At 55.6% G+C, this 20790-nt stretch overlaps 1 protein-coding gene across 3 annotated transcripts; it reads left to right on the forward strand.

Moving 5' to 3' along the window:
- The first annotated feature begins 168 nt into the window (after window positions 1-168).
- Window positions 169-3340, forward strand: EGR3 (early growth response 3). Of its 3 annotated transcripts, XM_040971393.1 has the most exons (3): window positions 357-503; window positions 1010-1062; window positions 1974-3340. In XM_040971393.1, exons 2-3 carry the CDS (start codon window positions 1023-1025, stop codon window positions 2981-2983), a joined length of 1050 nt encoding a protein of 349 aa, XP_040827327.1. In that variant the 5' UTR covers window positions 357-503; window positions 1010-1022; the 3' UTR covers window positions 2984-3340. The 3 variants fall into 3 exon arrangements, with proteins under 3 accessions (XP_040827326.1, XP_040827327.1, XP_040827325.1); XM_040971392.1 differs by lacking the exon at window positions 1010-1062 and having other exon boundaries at window positions 169-503; XM_040971391.1 differs by lacking the exons at window positions 357-503; window positions 1010-1062 and adding an exon at window positions 632-827.
- Window positions 3341-20790: the final 17450 nt, after the last annotated feature.

Below are 20790 nucleotides of genomic sequence, written 5' to 3' on the forward strand. Positions count from 1 at the left end.
TGTTTGTGAGACCGTACTGAGGCGGCGTGCGACCCCCTGAAGCCAAGATCGCCTCCCCCCAGGCCTAGCCCCTACCCCACCCCTCGCACACGCCCCACCCCCGGGGACCCACCAGCCTCTGCCTGCACCAACTGAGGCTCTCCCGCCCCCCCACAAAGAATTTACTGCCCCCCCAAAAAAGCCAAGATCCCCTCCCTGGGCCCATCCCTTCCCCTAGTCCCTACCCCCTCCCCCCAGAACTTTCCCTCCCGCATGCTTTTGCCCTGCACCACGATCGCCTCTCCGATGCCACGGGCCTGGAAGCTGCGCTAGGAGCGGGCGGCGGCGGCTGCGGCGGCTCTGGAGTGCTATGACCGGCAAACTCGCCGAGAAGCTGCCCGTGACCATGAGCAGTTTGCTGAACCAACTGCCCGACAATCTGTACCCCGAGGAGATCCCCAGCGCGCTCAACCTCTTCTCCGGCAGCAGCGACTCGGTGGCCCATTACAATCAGATGGCTACAGGTAAGGGCGGCGGGGAGGCGGCGGGGTAGGCAGGGAGGAAGAGGAGGAGGAGGAGGAGCAGGAGGGAGCGCGCGAGCAAGCGAGCGAGGAGCGAGCTGACGACGGAGGGCTGCAGGGCTGGCTGGAGAGACGGACACACGGATGGATGGATGGATGGATGCAGAGGTGGGGGAGCGCGCTGGGAATTTTCGGGGGAGGGGGCGAACGGCTTTTCCCACCCACTCCTCCCACCCTCTCCGATCGGGAAGACTCGGTTGGCGACGCCACCGCCACCGGGAGCTGCTTCGGTCCTCCCGGGTGGGGGCAGCTGCCGACCGGAGGGAGGCAGAGGAGAGAAGGAAGGCAGGGAGGGAGGGAGGTTCGAGTGGCTCCGGGTTCTCCCTCCCCGCGCGGGGGGCACGATCGCTGGGGCTGCGTGCAAGGCGTGGTGCCGTCGCCCCTTTTTCCGGGAGGAGCCGGGCGTCTTTTTTCACCCGCGCTCTCCCCCCTCCCCCTTACTCCCTCAGCCTCCCACCCGGGATGGAGCCATGTGCGGCGTGGAGTCCCCGCGGTGGGAGAGGTACTGCGACGCTGCCTTTCCGGGGCGTTCAGCACAGCCGTGGGGGTGTGGGGCCTGCGGCGGGGGAGAGAAGGAGGGGGAGGCCCACCTGCGGGTCGTCCCCGGGGGTGGAGTTGGGGGGTGATCCTGAGGCCCGGAGAGCTTGCGCGGGCCGGTTTTTCGCCGCTCTGCCCTCTCTCTTTAGCTGGGGCCGGGGCTTTCCCCACCCCCCCAACACACACACGCACACACACACACACACACCACCCCTCCAGCAGGAGCTGAAATCTCCTTCAGGCTCAGAGGAGGCTGAGGCTGGGGCTTTGCGGGGTAGGTGGGGGTGCGGGGTGGATATGGGAAAGCTCCCTTGGCGGGCGGTACCCTTTTACTCTCGGAGGACAAAGCGTCGGAGCGCTCGGGGTTGGCGACCCCAGCGCAGCACGCATAGTGGGGGGCGGAGGGGACGGCCTCTCCGGGGCGGGGAAGAAGGCGCGCGGACTGGGGCCGTGGAGAGAGGCCGAGTTGTGCGCACTGGAGAGCCAGAGCCCGGCGCGCTTCGGGTCTGAAACTACCTGTGGCTGCAGCTACCTGCCCGCCCCACCTCGGGAAGAACAACAATGCTTGCGGAGCGCGCGCGCGCGCGCGTGTGTTTCTCTGTGTGTGTGGTACGTGAGTGTGTGCGCAGCGTGTGCCGTGTGTGTGCCGCAGCCGTTCCACACCCCGATCCGTAGTATTTTGTGCCGTATCCAGGTTGCGCTTGGGAGTGCGGCGCCGCCCGCATTGCGCCGGGGCACAGCGCGCTCTTCTCTGACCCCATGCGCTGCGCACTCCGCCCGGCCGCGCCCTCGGCACCTGGGCCAGGACCTGGGCGCTGCGGCCGGCAGCCGGCTCGGCCTCACTCACGCCCGCCTTCTCTTCCCTGCTCTCCGCAGAGAATGTGATGGACATCGGTCTGGCCAACGAGAAGCCCAACCCCGAACTCTCTTACTCCAGCTCCTTCCAGCCAGCCCCCGGCAACAAGACCGTGACCTACTTGGGAAAGTTCGCCTTTGACTCCCCTTCCAACTGGTGCCAGGACAATATCATCAGCCTCATGAGCGCCGGCATCTTGGGGGTGCCCCCAGCCTCGGGGGCGCTCAGCACGCAGACGTCTACAACCAGCCTGGTGCAGCCGCCGCAGGGAGACGTGGAGGCTATGTACCCGGCGTTGCCCCCCTATTCCAACTGTGGCGACCTCTACTCGGAACCAGTATCTTTCCACGACCCCCAGGGTAACCCAGGGCTCGCCTACTCCCCACAGGATTACCAGTCGGCCAAGCCCGCTTTGGACAGCAATCTCTTTCCTATGATTCCTGACTACAACCTGTACCACCACCCCAACGACATGGGCTCCATTCCGGAGCACAAGCCCTTCCAGGCCATGGACCCCATCCGCGTCAACCCGCCCCCCATCACTCCCTTGGAGACCATCAAGGCATTCAAAGACAAGCAGATCCACCCGGGCTTCGGCAGCCTGCCGCAGCCACCACTCACGCTCAAGCCCATCCGGCCCCGCAAGTACCCCAACCGGCCGAGCAAGACCCCGCTCCACGAGCGGCCGCACGCCTGCCCGGCCGAGGGCTGCGACCGCCGTTTCAGCCGCTCAGACGAGCTGACTCGGCACCTGCGCATCCACACTGGCCACAAGCCCTTCCAATGCCGGATCTGCATGAGGAGCTTCAGTCGCAGCGACCACCTCACCACGCACATCCGCACGCACACGGGCGAGAAGCCCTTTGCCTGCGAGTTCTGCGGGCGCAAGTTTGCGCGCAGCGACGAGCGCAAGCGCCACGCCAAGATCCACCTCAAGCAAAAAGAGAAGAAGGCGGAGAAAGGCGGGGCGCCCTCGGCCTCTGCGGCGCCCCCCGTATCCCTGGCCCCTGTGGTCACCACCTGCGCCTGAGGTTCGGGCCCCCGGATCCCCACTTGAACCCTTCCAGTGCCTCCCGGCTGTTCGCTTGAAAAGCAGCGGGGAAAGCCAACCACGCAGGCGCAGGGGCCGCGCCCTGGCCCGCTCCATGGACGTGCGGCCCCTGGTTCCCCTTCGACACCCCCTTCCTCCACACACACGTGTACGCGCGTGCGCGCACGCCAGTCCCCAACCTTTGACACCGACCTGCGAGGTCGGAGGCCGGGGCTAGAGCCGTCTTTTCCTGGCCATCAGTACCGCGCCACTCCTCGCCTCCCCTCGCGGCTCCTTAGCCAAGGCACGGGGGCGGAAAGGTGGCGTCTAGCCCGCTTTGTTCCGTTCGGATCGTCTCGATCCAGGGGCCAAGGGGCCATGCCAAGGACTGAAGGTGGGAACCCCTCTCGACCCTCGCACCTCACTGTTTGCCCCGCGTCTCCTTCCGTTTCCCCTTCCCCGCCCCGCCCTTCGACGACCCGCCAGGGTGGGGTGAGGGAGTACGGAGCGCACCAAAGCGCGGAGCAGGTTACCCGGCGCACGCGCGCGCGCGGCCGCGTGCGGGGTGTGTGCGTGCTCGCATGTGTGTGTGTGTGTGTGTGTGTGCTGCGAAAGGGGGTGGGTGCGGGACGTGTGTGTTGCGCGTGCGTACGTGTGCGTGAGACTCTGGAGCTGAACTTGAGCTGTGTCTACCCTAAACTCTTCCTTCGCTCTGCAACCTCAAGTGTCCCAGGCGTTGGGGCCTGCACGTGGCTGGAGGAGATGGGTTTGCCATCAGGTCTTGAAGGCCGCGGCCGCCGCTTCGGAGACTCTGGTTTTCCGTGCGCTTTCCCTCGCAGGCCGCACCTAAGCATGCAGGTCCATTTATCCTTCCCGCCAATCATGAGGAAGGAGAAGCTCTCTTGGTACTTCCTGGGTCATCGCCGACACCACAGGTAGAAGTTAAGTCTGTGGGGCGTGCGTGCGTGCGTGTGCACACGCGCATGGATATGTGTGTTTGTGTGTGTGTGTGTGTGTGTGTGGATAGCACACGGTCTGGATAATTCCCAGCAAAAATGAAATCTCTAAGGTACTTGGGCGTCCGGTGCAGTGCACTGTAGGCGTCTACAGCTTTAAAGGGTTTCTTTCTTAGGAGACTTGGAACTGCTGAGCTGAGAGCTACACGTGTTTGGGGGAATATTATAAACGCACCTCGATCTCCAAGTGTCCCTCCTAGGGACAGGGAGTATTTTTTTTTTTTTAATTTGTATTATTTGTTTGCAATCACCCAGGTTGAGGAATGAGGTGTATCTGTCCCAGGCTGGTGTTAGGCCTTCTCCCTGCCCTACCTCCTTGTGCCTTCTCGGGTACCCTCCCCTTCCCGGCTGCCTGCCCAGGGTGGCTGTTTGGAAGGGGAGTGGCAGGGAAGGTGCCCCCCTACCCCCTGCCGTGGCCTCCTAGCAGATTTCCCACTGAATGTATTACTGACTCTCCTATGATCACTAAACCACCCAGAGAGGAGCAAAAATCTGCGTTTACAGAATGTCTGTCTTTAAAGTCACTTTATGCGTGTCCCACTTTTTTTTTTTTTAAGCAAGGAAAATCACTTTTTTGGGAGGGGTGGACAAATAATACCAAAAGGATGCTAGCGCCTAGAGGGGAGCAGATCAAAGAGTAGGGAGGGGTTGTGTGTTTCCAGGTACTGGGACTTTTTCACAGAAGGGTGAAGGAGATGAAGTTTGCCAGGAGGGCCCGTGGTTTTGGTTTTTTTTTTTTTCTGTTTATTTTTCCTTTTTTTTTTTCCAGCAGAAAGGTGAAGTCTTTCATTGCAGAGACAGTATTTTGCTGACTACTTTTTCTAATGTGATGACTATTACCAAACATCAATTTTTGGTGACTTCAAAGCTGGAAGGAGGAATCAAATTTCCTTTTAATATTTTTTTCCTGGCTCCTTCCGGGATATGCATGTCACTGCATGACGACTGAGTTTTCCTTTGTTTTAATAAAACTGTTCTCAGACATTTAAGCTAAACTATGAGAAAAATAACTTTGTTGCCAAAAGGTTGTGCTATTCAGATTTTTTTATATGTCTGCATGTTTTAAAAAAAAAAAGAAAAAAACCCATGAGAGAAAATGCACTCTAACTTATGTGAACTGAAAGAAAAAAAAAATCAGGTTTTAAACAGGAAAACCTATGAGGAATGATATTTTTTGAAAGACTTTTGTATAAAGTTGAGTACTTAGAAAAAGACAAACCAGATGTAATATATTTTGTGGATGTTTTTATTTCTTGGATTTATAGTACCTTATACTAAGGTTAAAAAAAAAAACTATGCTTGATATTGTGAAAAGGTGAAATTCTTCACCAACATTTCATTTGCTCTTTTGTCACATTGTTATGCCGATATAGTTCCTGGAAACAGCATTTTTAAAAATGAAATCTTGAAATGGTGTAATGTCGTGCCATTTGCACTGTGAGCAAATGCCGAAACAGTAAATATATTCTGTTTGCTGACAATCAGCCGGACTATCAACTCTCCTTCTTTGATCCTTCCTCGTTTTCATGGCATAAAGTCTGGCCTGGTTTTTTTTGCTTCCTTTTGTTATCGGTGCTCTGTTGGATAGGTTGTTCTGCTTTGCTTTAGCCGTTCTTGCTCTGTAAAATGAGTGGAAGCATGGAAGCTGGTGATGCTGGGATCCCGGTCACCATTGTGTGTGGGTTGTATGGCATGGCAGATCTGTCTTGCAGTATTTCTTTGTCTAGTCCAAAGACAGGCAGAGTCACCTTCACCCCTTGTGGGGCTTGAAACCGCCAGAAGGATGAAGGGAACGGGTTAGGTAAACTCGTGGGTGTCGGGGCAGGCAACTGGTGTCTTGGGAAACCTAGTTTCCCAGTGGGTATTTGGACAAGGGTGGGGAGAGTGAAGAAGGGAGGGGCTGTCCGGTTGGTGACCTGGGCTCCTCTGACCGTCTTCAGGAACCCCAAAAACAGGCTCCTGGAGAACCTTGCACAGTAGTTTTCTTAACTAAAGCTTTTGAAGCCTGGAAAAAAAAAAAAAGCAGGTGCAGACTTGACAGGGGTTCTTTAAGATTGGCAAGATAACCAACAAGATTGGCAGCTCTTTTGTGGTCAGATAATTGGGGGTGGAGGGGAGAAAAAGAGTCGGGTTTTCAAGTTCTATGGCCCTAATCCCACTTGGATAGGAGTCTTCCCAGCCTCGCTCATTAACTGCCTGGCCCGAAGTGGGGGAAAGATGGATCTTTGGAACAACCCAAGGCGCTCTGGTGTCTGAAGGGAAGAAAAAGACATAAGACGCTAGGGGAAGCACGTGGAGAAGGGTCACATTGGGTGATTTCTATTTTCCATGTGGACACACTCCTTGCCCTAACCCCAGAACACTCCACCATCCTATACCACCTCAACTGACTAGCCCTCACGTTTTCTCCATTTCTCTTGAGTACCTGTATTGCTGGCAGTAACAACTGCATCCCACATCCCTGGCCTCATTCTCTGGAGTCTTTAGAATTCCTCATCCCTGTAAGGAATGATTGAGAAACCCCATCTTGACATCTTGGTTATGTGTTTTGCCTGTGAACTGCCTCCCCGAGCAACAGGACGTGGGTCAGAGAGAGCCCCAAGTTGGGGCAATAGGGCACCAAGTGGGGGGCTGGCAGGTGACATTCCTCAGTCCCCATGGGTGTTTTGACCAGGCCGGTCACAAAGTTATAACAACTTTGGGTCATGTTCAGAAATTATCCTTGCTACCCCAGGGCTTGCCCACCATGAACACCATGGAGAGAGGGTGGGGAGGTGGGGGTAGTCATATGGATTGTGGTTACTGAGAAGCCCAGGCCAGAGTCAGATGGGAAGGTGGGCAATGGCCTTGGAAAAGAACACTTTTGAAGGGGGAGAAGTGAGGAGAATGTGTGTGTGTTGTGTGTGTGTGTGTGTGTGTGTGTGTGTGTGTGTGCTCCCACACAATAGGAGAGTGCTGGCTGCCATCTTGACTGCCTTCGGCTCACCACATGGAACTACAAATGCCCAAATGACAGCTTTTAATGGAGCCACAGCAAAGCAGCCTTCTTTGTTTAAACAGGGAGTCCAAGATGGTGGGAGAACCCCAGTGGCTGGCGGGTCATCCGTCTCCTTGCCAACCTGCCTGGATGTTTCCTTCCAGGTGTCTTCTGTGTTTTCAAGTGGAATATTATCAGGGAAGATAGCATCACTGGGTGTCTTCATGGTTAGTACCCAGCCCCACCTGTGCCTTCTCCAATCAGACCAGGCCTCCAGAAGTAGACTCGTCAACAGCCTACTACAGCTGCGTGATTAACAAACTCACTCTCCATTGGTGGCTGTTACTCAACCCAACCTGGTCCAACCACTGGGTTACTTGGCAATATGGCAGTCCGCCTGGCTGGCACCAGCCCCGGGTGGTGTAATCACTGATTCATATTTTGTAGCTAGATAAGGTTGGCCCAGATAGCATCACCCCAGCTACCCAACCTGCCCAGGGTTTTGTAAGCATGGGGAGAGGAGACTCAACCCTGAAACTTAGGGATGAAGCAGGGAGCCTGTGGAGGAGGGGGCGTGAGAAGGAATACATGGTGGCTTTGCCAACAAAAAGTCCCGCATTAAGTAAGGCAGAAAAGTCGGGGGGAGGGGAACAGTTCTTTCCAAGTCATCCCCTAGGTACTTGGCAGGTGAGCCAAAGGACACCGCACTCACACTTCAGTGTACCCTACACCTTAGTAGTAGTGTACTGAAATTAGGACTTTTCAAATTTGTACCTATTGCCCTGGGCTTGGGAATGAATGGGATACTTGGAGAGAAACAGAGGCCAGGAGTGTTTTTTTATGATGGTGGCAATGGGTGTGTATCAGTGTGTCTGAGTTCACTGGATGTGAAAAAAGGAATCGCAAGATGGCTTTGGAGGAAGGAGGCAATGGTTTGTGGTGCAGAATTTGCCCCCCGTAGACCCAGGGGCAGAGGTGGGTGGGTGGTAAGCTGGCTCTGGCAGATTCCCCTAGCCTACCTTCTGCTGACGAAAGCCTTGTGGTAAGCTGGAGGACTCTGAGTGTCCCCAAGGCTACAGATCACACTGGCTTTGCCATGCATCCTAGCCCTTGAGACTTTGTCACTCTTTGTACTTGGTGTCTTCTGTCAACTCCATCTGTAACATTTTCAATCACTGGCCATTTTCACAGGCCCATGCAAGAAGGTGGCATGGGCCGATACAATGTGCTGAAGCTTTCTCTCTGCCTTGCTCATGCCCTAAACAGGACAGGACCTGTCCTGCCTCTTTCCTGCCTTGAGCACTGCCACTTGCCCCCTGGCCTGGAATTGGGGCTGTTCTCTGCCACCACCACCTCTTCTGAACACCAGGAGATGCCAACGCAGAAGCCCTTATTCTTCCCCCTCTGGCAAGCAGGACAGTGAGTGTGGCAAACATTTTCTTAGCCATCTTCCTCAAGGGCTAAGGCAGCTACCACAAGGCCACAGAGTTGCACATGGGTGTCAACAAGACTGCCCTTCATCCTAGGCTCAGTGGGCAACACACCAGCACAGAGTCTCCTTAACACAGCCTCGCTGCTTCCTGGTCTGGCCTCCTGGACATGGGGCTTCCTGGGTTCCGCAGTGCCAAAGGCCCAGGGTAAAGAAGTCTCCCTCTGGGCCTTAGGGTGACCTCAATCTCAAGCATCCCTGCTTCTACAAGTTTTCTGCTTCCCTTTGGTTGTTCAGGGGTGGGAGCAGAGGAGCAGGGCTCAGTAGCTGCCCCCAAACCTCTGATTGATCCTGCCAATTTTGTAGGAAACTGGTCTTTCAAGCTGGCTGCCTCCATCACCCATCTCCAGCCAACTTCAGTCCCCTGGGGTCACCACTGAGTTTCTGGCAATGAATTGTCCCTCTACTCACTCGCTAGAGGAAACCAGGGGTCAGCCAGCCCTGAGGCTGGGGACATACCCCCATCAGGGGATCACCATGATTTGAAACTGGTGTGTGCTTTAGGAGGGCCCAAGCACCCAGAGTGTTCTGTCCCTATCAAAACGACAGGTTAATGGACCAGGACAGAAGTGGGCCTCCAGGCTGCTAGCATCTGGCACCTTCTGTAAGCCTCCTGTTGCTGACTTGGGCCTCAAGGCCTGAGGAGCAGACAGCTTGATAACCCCAACAAGCCACTCCTCTGGCTTCCCCGTGGGGCCCTCTGCCTGCTGGGGACCCATGCCTCCCTCCTGGATCTGATTCTGCTGGGCCACGATCCTGCAGCCTGGGTGCTTGGGTTCTGTGTTTCTCCCAGCTCTGTTGCTGCCTCTGCCTGGTTCACATGAGGCCGCGCAGATGGTGCCTGCCTGGCTTGCCGGCGCCTGCTCTGTCAGCCTCTTACCTTCCTTGCCTGTGCCCTGTTCCCCTCCTCTCCCCAATTTTTCCGACACACCTGGAAAACAGAGTCTCCATCTTTCCCTAAGGACTGGAGCAGCCACGCAGACCCAGATGGTACAACCCTTGTCTCTGCTCATCAGAGATCTGCCTGCCGGGCATGGCTCCCCCCAACCCAACCCTCCAAAGGGCACAAGAACCTGACCCTAGCTGAGGTTCATTGTTGCCTACCACCTGGGCCCTACCCAGGTCTTGCTGATTCTCGCTCGCTCACTAAGATGGGTGGAGGTAACACCTTCCTGACCCTGTATCAGCTGCAGGATTACTGACTGTGTCATTGGGCTGTGGCCTTGCTTCCTGATCCTTATCAGGGATTTCAATAAAATGCAGCAGCCTCAGTTGCACCCCATCCAGTGCTCTGCCTTCCTCCCAGGCTTAGTCATCCGCCCTTCACCTCAAGCCTTTAGGCCAAGTCTCAGCTCCCAGCCATGGAGAGCCGGTTGGAAAGGTTGACAGCATAAGTGGCAATGGGAGAGCCATGGAGCTCAGGGCCCTCCCTTCATCCCATCCCCCTTGGGGGAGAACCCCCACATCTCCACCCCCTACCCCCCACTAGAGATGTAGAGTCACCTGGTTCAGATTATGTCTGTGAGTCGTTCACGCCGGCAGAGCCAGTTAGGGCAGAACCGCCACGTCAGATCCAGAGTCTGGGTGCTGGGGCCCCCAGACCATAGGTGATTGCTTCATTTGTTTAGCAAATATGTTGTGAGGGTTTGGCACATGCAACACATGCTTCCAGGCACAGGGGGAGTGGGGAGAGCAGTGAGCCTTTTTACCCATCAACAAACAAACTGGAGTATGTTGTGTCCCACTCTCATTGTGTTATAAAGAAGAGAGGGGAGGTTGCTGTGATGCCTGGGTGGTCCAGGAGACCTCCCATGAAGGGGCCTTTGGAGCACAGATCCATAGAGTGATGGGACAGGCCAGGGGCAGATTCAGGCAGAAGGGACAGCGTGTGCCAAGGTCCTAAGCAGGCAGCGTTGTTGGACTGTGCAAAGGGTGGTGGGACCAGAGTGGCCGCTGGAGAGAATCGAGGAAAGCATCAACAGCAGTGGAAGGCAGCATGAGACCGACTCTTGGCATCCCTCTTTAGACAGTAAAAGCGTCCAGAAGAGGCAGACAGGGGCCGGCATTGAGACACAGCGGGTTAAGCCTCAGCCCATGACTCCAGTATCCCATATGAGTACCGGCTCAGATCCTGACTGCTCTGCTTCCAATCCAGTTCCCTGCTAATGCACCTGGGAAAGCCATGGAGAATGGCTCAAGTGCTTGGGTCCCTGCTACTCCATGTGGATGGAGTTTCCAGGCTCCTAGCATCAGTTCTGCCAGTCTTGTGTATTTGGGGAATGAACTAGTACATGAAGACCTATCTCTCTCTCTCTCTCTATCCCTTTATCATGTCTCTCTCTCTGTGCAACTCTGCCTTTAAAATTAACAAATCTTTTAAATAATAATAATAATAAAAAGCAGCAGCAGACAAACCTCTGAAGGCTAATGTTCAGGAGAAAGTCCCCCATGGCATGACAGGCCCAGGGCAGAACCCCAACCCGCACCCTGCACCCAGGCTGCCAGGCTATAGGCTAGTCACCTTTCCCTGGCCCCCAGCTGTCTGTCTTTTCAGCCCCAAAAGCAACACCCCCATTCCTCTGTGTGGCTTCGTGACCCCCATGAACATCACCTTCTTACACTTGTAGTGTCTCCGTCCATGGTTAAGTAGTTTCATTACTGAAGAAAAAAAAAATTCTTGCTTCCCTTCCCCCGGAATTTGTTTTTATTTACTTTTCTGGTTTTCCAGTTTGTGTTTCCCTCCCCCCCCAAAGCTTCCTTCAGTCTGTCCCTGATACTTTGTCACCCCGAATGTCTTTGCATGTCATTGGTTCAAGCCTGCTGGGCACTGGGCAGAGGCTGGGAGGAGGGGGAAGGGCCAGGCAGTGCTGAGACCAATCAGGAAGTTTGCCTTCCATCCAGGGAGGCAGGTACCGCAGCTGGCTGCATGTCAGGACTAGTGTCATGGGAATGGTGGCTCCCAGGGGAAGGCACCTAAGCCATGGTCTAGAGGGAGCAGGATGGAGCGGGGTGGGCAGGCAGAGGAGGTAAAGGAGCTGGGCAATCTCCTAGGGGATCCCAGAAAGGCCTCTCCCAGGCCCCCCAATAATATCGATCCCCACCCTCACCACCCCGCCTTCAACCCAGGTACCATGAGTGCCAAGAGCTGTGCTCCTGACTCTGGGGCTGGCCTAGGATGTCCCCTTGGTGGCTCAGGGCTGACTGGGGAAGATATGGGGTGGCACTCAGTCACCTGTCTTCCTCCTGGAGGGGAGAAAAAAAAATCCCAGTGACCCAGAGGCCCCCAGAACAGAGCAGCTTGGAGTCTTTGGAGTGTGCCCAGCTGGCTGGGTGGAGGTTGCCCAGCACAGATGACACATCCTATATCATGTTCTGGTGGCTTCTCCTGGCTCCAAGGCTGGGAAGGGGCAGGGGGTAGGTTGGGGGCCTTGGGAAATGCAGCCTCAGATTGACATTGGTCCCCACAGAGCATCTCAACAGCTGGCCTCCACCTGCCCTGCCTCAGCGCATGCCCTGAGGGTGAACTGGGATGAAAGCACCCCATGTCCTTTTCTTATGGGTGCCTCCTCCCTCATACCTCCACCTTGCCCTCTCCCAGCCCACCCACCTGCTCTTCTTGGGCAGCTCCGGTTTCTAAAGCCAAAAAGAGCACAACAGTGGCTTCAGTCCCAGCACCCTCATGCCCTCCTGGACTTGACATTGCCATCAGAGGAGTCAGCGGCCTTAGAGAGAGTCCCCCAGGCAACTTCAGACCCCCAATACCTGGGAGTCCTGGGGCCATCACACTGTAAGGGAGGCTCACTCCTCCATTCGCAGCTGGGGGCTGGACCAGGACCCCCCAAACTCAAATTCCAGCCCCGCCCTCTCCTGACCATGGAGAGCAGGTCAGATGGCTATGTGGGACTCTGTACTGTTGTCCAGCCCTGGGCCTGGAGTAATGATAATCTATAGCCATATGTATTTCCTGGAATGTGTGAAGCTCTTTACTTGGTTTTGTTTGTTTAAGATTCTATTTGTAAGAGTTCCAGAAAGAAGAAGGGAGGGAAAGAGGGAAGAGGAGAGGGAAAGAGGGAGAGAGAGAGAGAGAGAGAGAGAGAGAGAGTCTTCCTTCCACTGCTTCACTCCCCAGATGGCCACATGGCAAGGTCTGGGTGAGGTTGAAGTCAAAAAAACCAGAAGCTTCATCCAGAGCAGAGCTCAGGTGCCTGAGCCATTCTCCACCGCTCCCCCAGGCACATTTAGTAGGGAGCCAGATGGGAAGTGAAGCAGCTGGGACTCAAACTGGCATCCTTGTGGGATGGCAACTTCTTAAGTGGTGGCTTAACCCACTATGCACTGGCCTCTAGAGTGTGTGTTTAGATCTTTTTTTCCCCCTTATATTTGCCTGAAATAGGTGTGGAAGGGGATATGTACTGAGGTCCCCCGGGTTCGGGTGTCATCTTGACCCCCATGCCAGAACTATGGAGCCATGGCCCACAAGGCACAGACCAACTCTGTGTCCGAGGCCTGGGAGGCCTGGGGTCGGCCAGCTGGAGCCAGTATCCTGCTGATGGGGCCCCGGGGGTCGGGAAGACTCTTGTGGCATCTCTGTGCTTGGGTCAGAACTGAGGCTTTTCATTCCTTGGCTTGAAAATCCACCCTGAGAGCCTCTCAGAAGATCCTGGAAGAACTTAATTTCTTCTTTCCATCCCCAAAGCGGCCTCTCCTTCCTTCCATTCCTCCCGCAGCTGCCTGGAACAGCCACCCCTCCCTGTCGGCACACCCTCTGGCCTCTGGCTCTTATCTGGGGCATCAGCCGTGTATTCCATCCCTCACCCCGCTACAGAACAGCATATGCTGGTTTCTCAACCACCTCTGGGTCAAGCCTGTGTCCTGTGAGTTGAGTCACAGACTCCATCCCCTCCCCAGGCCTCCCAGGTCCTAGGGCAGGGCTGGTTGAGCTAGCTGGTAGGGATGGTTCCAGCCCTTCCCCATAGGTCACCTCCAAGGTCCATGGGCAGCCCTCAGCTGGAACCTTCCCAGCCTTCAGCCTGGTTTGCTCTCCCTTGAAGATGTGTTAGGTTACCAGCCAAACCACCTAACAGCCCATCTGCCTTTGCTCCCCACGGCCACCCCCTCTCTCACTGATCACAGAAACTGGACCCGGTCAAGGGACTTGGGTGACACATCTGTCAAATGGGCAGGATAGCGCGTACCGTGCCTCAAGGTCCCACAAATTTCCTAAGATCCTCTTCCAATTCTCTTAAGCCTGCTAATTCTTGGCTCTCTCTCTCACTTTCTCTCTCTCTCTCTCTCTCTTACTTTTATAATTCCTCATCTACCAGCATTTAAACTTCTCAGCTTGCTTGGAGGAGTCTCAGCCAGTGTGACCCCCCCCCAACCAAGTCTACAAGTCCAGGCTGCCCTTCTCCCCACTTCTCTGCTAGGGGGAGAAACCCAGGAGTTACAGCTCAAAGTTGGGTTCCTTGAGGGGCTAGGAAGGCATGCTCTGCCTGGCATCTACCTAGCGAGAATTGCCAAGGAAAGGGGGAACAGGGGGTGGTGACTCCTCTGCGCGCCTGGCATCTCCCATCCGAGCACACCTCCTGCACTCCCATGCACACAGAAGCCCTCCTCCCTTCTCCCACGAGCACAGCACCCCCAGCACCCGCTGCTGCCTTCCCTCCTCCTCACAGCTCCTCTCCCCACACTGTGCTCTCCCTGGAACACACCCTCCCGGCCCACCAATCCTGCTCAGGCTCGCAGCACCAGCTCCAGAGTCTCCCAGCTCCCCGCTCACTCCCCCACCCTGTCCCTAGCTCCTCCGCTCCTAAAAGGGTGGGCTCCTGTCTGCCCCAAAAGGAACATGCCTTGGCTTCCCCAGGCCGGCCTTGGTGGCAAGGGTCTCTGCTGCCTTCCCCCACTCCAACCTCCCCTCTCCCTCAAGAAAACACCTGCTTCCCAAGACTCCTCGTTACCCCTTCCCTGCTTGAAAAGCAGCCCAAAGCCCCCACAGCCTGGGCAGCCCCTCCCCAGCATCTGGCGAGAGGACGCAAAGAAGGAAGAACTGTGGGTTCTTTTCCCTGAGACTCCTAGATTTTGTACCAAAATGCAGGGTGTGCTCCTGTTTGCATTTTTTTTTGTTTCCTTTCTGAAAATAACCATGAAACTATCATTTCCTCCCACTGCCTCTTCCCTATCTTATTTGGATTAGCAGAGTTGCTGGGAGAAGGTGGTTGGGAGCCACCGGCAGCCTTCCTCTCTGACCTGGTCCAAGGAGCTGGCATATAGCTTTGGAGAAGGTGCTTCCAGATGGGTGCTGGGTCCAGGGGGTCGAGAGCAGGAGCACAGACCTCAGCCACCTGGGTTGCTGTGATTGTCCTTCGTCACAGGCCTCCAGGAAGTCAGGTTTCTGCCCCCCCCCACCGTGTCCTGTGGAAGCAACCTCTGCGCTGTTGGTGCAGCCAGTGGGAGAGGAAGCTACTGTGGATACAGACTCTTGGAGTGTGTGCAGTGGTAGACCCGCTGACACAAGGAGGAAACTGGGGTCCTGGTGAGAGGACCTCATTCCCCTCTCTGTCTTGCCCCAGTAACTCTCAGCTATTTTGCTCCCAGCTACATGGCTGGGTGATGCCAAGTCAGGGGTATAAGAAGAGCCGGCCCACTGAGCCCTGCCACATGCTTGAGATGCTGGACTGTCCCCATCATCACCCTTGATTTTAGCCAGGAAAGGTGACAGCCCTGCCCATCTCAAGCCCTTCCTGATGTCAGGGAACCAAGGCCCAGGACAAAACAGAGTCTGGTAGCAGGGAAGTAAGTGGTTACAAAGGGAAGATCTCACTGCCCTAAGAATAGCCTTTTCATGTTCACGTGTTCATTTACTTGGAAATCAGATCTATAGATAGAGAGCTTCCATCTGCTGGTTCATGCCCCAGATTGATAGCAGTCTGAAATTGGAAGCCAGGAGCTTCTTCTGGGTCTCCCACATGGGTGTAGGGGCCCAAGCACTTGGGTCACCCTCTGCTGCATTAGCAGGAAGCTGGATTGGAAGTGGAGTAGCTATGACTTCAACTGTTACAGGAGGAAGCTTATCCCACTAGGCCAAAAGCATCAAGATTTGCTTATTTTCTATTGGAAAGGCTGACTTTATAGAAAGGTCTTCCATCCACTGTTTTACTCCCCGAGTGTTTGCAAACACCAGAGCTAAGCCAATCGGTGATCAGGAGCCTGAAGTATCTTCTGAGTTTCCCATGTAAATGCAGGATCTCAAGGCTTTGGGCCATCCTCAACTGCTTTCCCGGGCCACCAGCAGGGAGCTCGATGGGAAGTGGGGCAGCTTGGGCAAGAACCAGCACCCCTATGGGATGCTGGTGGTTGCAAGGCAAGGATTTAGCCGCTAGGTTACGGCGCCAGGCCCAAGGACAGTCTTCTTAACAGGACCCCATTTAAAAGGCTGTGGCCCCAGCAGTTTGCTTGGCTTACATCTGGTGGAAGAGGACGCTGCGCGGGGAGGGAAACCAGTGCACGATCAGAGATGGCTGAGGCTGGGAGAAGGGCTGGTCACCCCCTGGCGCCACCCCTGTCCCTTTCCCCGCATCATGCACTGTCTGTGGGGGTTCCCTCCTGAGCTGTCCAGAGGTAGTGGCCTCAGTGGCTCTCCTTTCCCTCCTGCCCAGCAGTGAGGTCTCCTGCCTCATGCATGCTGAATACCAACTTCTTCCCAAGAGTCTGAGATGGCAGCTGCTGTGGAAGCTGGCCCCTATCTTACTGCCCAGGAAGCAGAGCCTTTAGCCTTGAACCCTCCAGCCCTGCAGTCTTTTCCTGGCTCATCCACCAACTACCACCCCCTCTCCACCTGCCCCTCAACCAGGCCTGCCCCTTCCTTCCCAGCTGGTCCCTTTTCCCCCATCCCACCCCCAATGTCCCATGCCAGCCAGGCCACGCTACCGGGCTATTTGGGGCCCTGCCGGCCCTGCAGTATAATCAGTGTCCAAGGATAATTGCCACCTGCCCTGCCGGTGTCTGGGGGCTGTCTCGGCCACAGCAGCAGGGGGCAGACACCCAGCAGCCCAGCCTCAAGTGAGGTCAGGCTGGGGCAGTCCTGCCCCCACTCCCTGGTGTTGTGGCTCCAGACCTGCCAGGATTCCCCAGAGAAAGCGACCAGTTCCCAGGAGCTATGCTCATCTGGGACATCCTGTGGCTTCAGCTGGCACTAGGGTCAGGGGGTGGGGTGGTGCACGTTGTCTCAGCTGGAGGACACTGGCCTTCGAGGGAACAGCAAGGAGCTTTTGAGGCCAGAGCACACACATGGCCTGTGGATGCTGTGATTTCAAGAGAGGCAGCAGTAGCTGCACTCAAAGGGCAAAGTTCTCTGATCTTTGGAGACATGGACAGTTTTTTAAAACATCAGGTTCCTATCTTTTTCTTTCCTGTAGTCATACAAATGTCCCGGTGCTTGCAATTCTTTCCACGCATATATGCAGCTTTGCCACTTGGAGGGGGCTGCTCAGAGAAGGCCGTTTCAGAGTCAGGATGAGGCCAGAAGACCAGGACTCCTAGCAAGGCCCATTGTTTCTCCCCACAGCTCAGGTGCACTAACCTCTTCCCCAGCAAGACCCAGAGCTCCTACAGCACCTTAGCCACACACACACACACCCCACTGGCAGCAAAAGAGGTGCCTTTGGCCAAGGACTCCAGGCCAAAATCCCCCTTGAGAATGGAGGGGATGGGAGAATGATCAAGTGCAGGGAGCTGGGCACCCCTTCCCCACCTGCCAGCAACTGCCTACCCCTAGATCAGAGCCTGGGCACAGCGTGCCATCACAGCCAGCCCAGAGTCAGCATGCTGAGCTTCCCCCATCATTCACCTCCTACATGTAACCCCGGCCCCACCTGGAGAAACAGATCACCCAAAGCTGACGTAGGAGCCATAGGCTCAGTGGGCCCCCTGCTAGCATGCTCTCTCTCTGAGGTGGATGCCTCCTACCACTGTATGCCTGGGACCACCTCAAGGCCTACCCATCAGGGGCTCCCCAGCCTCCAGCTGGCACACTCTCCCAGCCCGCCTCCAGGCAGCCCTTGGCCAGATGCCTGGGGAATACGACGTGGTCCAGGGGGGATTGCTTTGCCTCCTGGGTACACTGTAGTCTCCTCTCTGGGCCCGGGAGCTAATCAGAGAGCAGGAGGGGGAGGAGGGGGCTGCTGCCTGCCCTCCCTGGTATCTGCAGCCATCCACGGTGACTAATGCTCCCAGTTGGTAAAAAGGCAGTGTAATCAAAACACATTTTTTTTTAGTCCTTAAAGTTAGTCATTCTTCCAGAGTGGAGGAAAAAAAAAAAAGCTCACAGCCGGCACCATGAAATGCAAGCTCAGAGGCTCCTGGCACTGCCACTGGGTGGGATACAGCAGTCATGCGGTATGGTGTGTGCGGTGCGGTGCGGTATGGTGTGGTCTGGTGTGGTGTGGTGATTCCCCGTGCGGGCCTTAGGCTGGGGCCTCCTGCTCTGGATCCCATGGCTGTCCTCCCTGCATAACTTCGTCTGTTGCTGCTTTCCTGGCCATCTGGGCCATCTGATCCCTGGAGGACTTCCAGGCCAAGGCCAGGTGCTGCCACCTGCCGGGCCTGACAGCCCCAGGCTGGAGGAAACAGACCATCACTGAGGTCTGGGGGTGCCCGATCCTGGGGCTCCTCCTGTCTCCACCCCCCTGTTGGTTTCTGAGCCTCTTATACCCTGACACAGGGGCAGAGGTGGTGGCAGAAACCTCAGGAGCTGTGGAAGAGAGGTGCTATGCCCTAATGGTGAAAACTCTGAACTGGCAGTAATGATGATAGTACTATCTTACAGGGTTATTACAGGGACTAAACATGAACTGGTTAGGATAGTGCTTGGTGTGTCGTGGGTGCTGTATAAATAATTCATCACAAAAACTCTGATAACAAAACAATAAGGTGAAACATACACAATCAGATAACTGGGTCATGGCAGACATTTCTAGTTAATCGCAGAACTCCAACAGTAATCCAGACTGTCCAACATGATGCTCCTGGCAGCCAGTGACAAGTAGTCCAAGGTGGCACAGCTGGCGCAAGGTGGCACATTCATGTGCCCTCCCGGATATATCCAGGACGCTTGCCATTGCAATCAAAGAAGATGAGATCTGCAGTAGGAAGGACACTCCTAGATCGAGACAAGTATTCCCAGTCCTGACTGCTTCCTGCTACTGGGTTTCGATGTGTCACCTCACCCTGACTTTTGGGCAATCAGTGTGAGACTCTTGATTTCCTGTCTTCTACCCCTGCTGCTGCTTCCCCTGATCCTCTGGTCTACCCCATGTCCTTGGCCTTGGCTGCCTAGGGGACACCTACTGAGCAGGTGCAGAGCAAGAGGCATCAGGACCATGAAACTGCACAGAAAACGCAGGGCCAAAGGACTGGTTTTGTGACACAACAGGTTAAGCTACCACCTCATCCCATGAGCACCAGTTCAAGCCCCTGTCGCTCTGCTTCCCACCCAGCTCCCTGCTAATGCACCTGGGAAAGCAGCCTGAGATGGCCCAATCACTTGAGAATCCCAACCCAAGTCATCTTTGTGCGATGGGATGAGCCTCACACAGGGACAGTGGGGAAGCACCTGCTGACTCATCACTGTAAACAGCACCTGGGAGAGGCCAGGGGACTGAGGACAAGGCTGGGTTTTCTGTAGCTTTCCTTCTGGAAAACAACCCTATGCCCCACGTTAGACCTCTGTTTTCCTGAACACGCATCACTCCAGGCTCAGCCTGTTGGAGAGCGGCAATATTTGCCAGGCTCAAAAGCGCCCACCATCCCCAGATCCCACTGCTCTGTTCCCTTCCTGCAGGGAAGGGTCAGCCTGTATTACACTTTCCTGCCTGTGGACTGATTTCCGGCATGCCACAGGGAGGTGTGTCCTGGCCCAGGGGTTCAGTTCTCCAGGATCCTCTATCTTAGGAACTTGTACTAAGTCAGCAAGAACCATTGACTCAGACCCCAGACATGCTGAAGACTTTAGGGTCGTTCTCCATCACTCATCTTACAGAGGACAGGACCAAGTTTCAGAGGTCCGTGACTTATAGGACAGGAATGAAACTAGGGGCCTCACCCATTCTCATCCTATAGCCCTGAAAAACACTTCCCCTAGATGACAGCGGGGGCCCAGGCTAATGCTTTTGGAGATATTAATGCTCACTGTGGGGCAATCAAGGAATAGGTGGGAGAGCTACACAGAAGTGCCAGGATGCCAGGAGACATACACACACACACACACAGCTCCTCTTCCACCCATCACACCCTCCACAAAGCAGCAAGGGCTGTCTCGTCCCTTCCTGCCTCTGTCCTCTGCCCAGGCGACATCTCTGCTTTCCTGTTCAAAGCTGCTCTTGTGTGGACTTGAGGAATAACGCAGTGACTTGCGTAATGCACTTAGGGAGTCAGACCCCACCCTGCGACCACCACTGACCCTGCTGAATCAAGCCAGCTATAGAGCCTCGAGCAAGGAAACACAGGACAGGAGAGGGACAACTTTCTGTGTCCACTAGAGCTGTCCTCCTAGCCATGCCAGATCAGAAGAAATCAATGATGGAGGATCATTGGTTGAGCTAACCCCCCATCTGCCCTCAGGCACCTGAGGTCCCCTGAAGAAGGACTTGAGCCATTCTCTGCTGTTTCCCCAGGCCATAAGCAGCGAGTTGGGTTGGAAGTGGAGCAGCCGGACCCGAATCTGTGCCTATATGGGATGCCCACACCAGAGGCAGGGGCTTCACCCACTATACCACCACGTCGGCCTCACCTATTACTATTACCATTCCTATTGACTGGTTTTTAACGTCTCCTTTGCAGAACAGCAGCTCTGTGAGGGTTCAAGGGCTGGAGACTCACGCTTCTTGCATGCTTCTCCAGTGCATCAAGAGCCTTGTAGGAACACCCCTAAACATCAGGGACATGCAGGAACGGAAAGAATGGGCAGAGGGAGATAGGGGGCGGGGGAGCTACCAGATTCAGCTACTTCACCTGAACTACCCAGAGCCCTGAGCACTTTGGACGGGAGAGGGCAAGGATTCCATTGATTGCTACAAGTAGTGCCTGCGCGGGTGCAGTGTGCACACACACACACACACACACACACACACACACACACACACACACACTGGGGCGATGAGACGGTTAAGGTCTCCGCGAGGCCAGCTCCACCACTGCGAGCCAGCAGATGAGGGTGGCCAGCAAGAGCAAGACACAAGCGCAGGTGAGACGGTAGCGAACGCGTTAAAAGCGCCGGGTCCCGCCTCTTCCGGGCGGAGGGGGCGGGCGCGCGTCACTTCCTGGAGACTGG

Source organism: Ochotona curzoniae, unplaced genomic scaffold (genome assembly GCF_017591425.1).
Source record: "Ochotona curzoniae isolate NIBS_2020 unplaced genomic scaffold, NIBS_Ocur_1.0 contig_21, whole genome shotgun sequence".
NCBI lineage: Eukaryota > Metazoa > Chordata > Mammalia > Lagomorpha > Ochotonidae > Ochotona > Ochotona curzoniae.

Excerpts from the sequence above, each read along its gene's own strand:
- EGR3 (XM_040971391.1), top strand. The coding sequence starts at position 653 with ATGGATGGATGCAGAGGTGGGGGAGCGCGCTGGGAATTTTCGGGGGAG. Across the intron at positions 828-1,973 it reads CAGCTGCCGACCGGAGGGAG|AGAATGTGATGGACATCGGT; the intron begins GCAGAGGAGAGA and ends TGCTCTCCGCAG.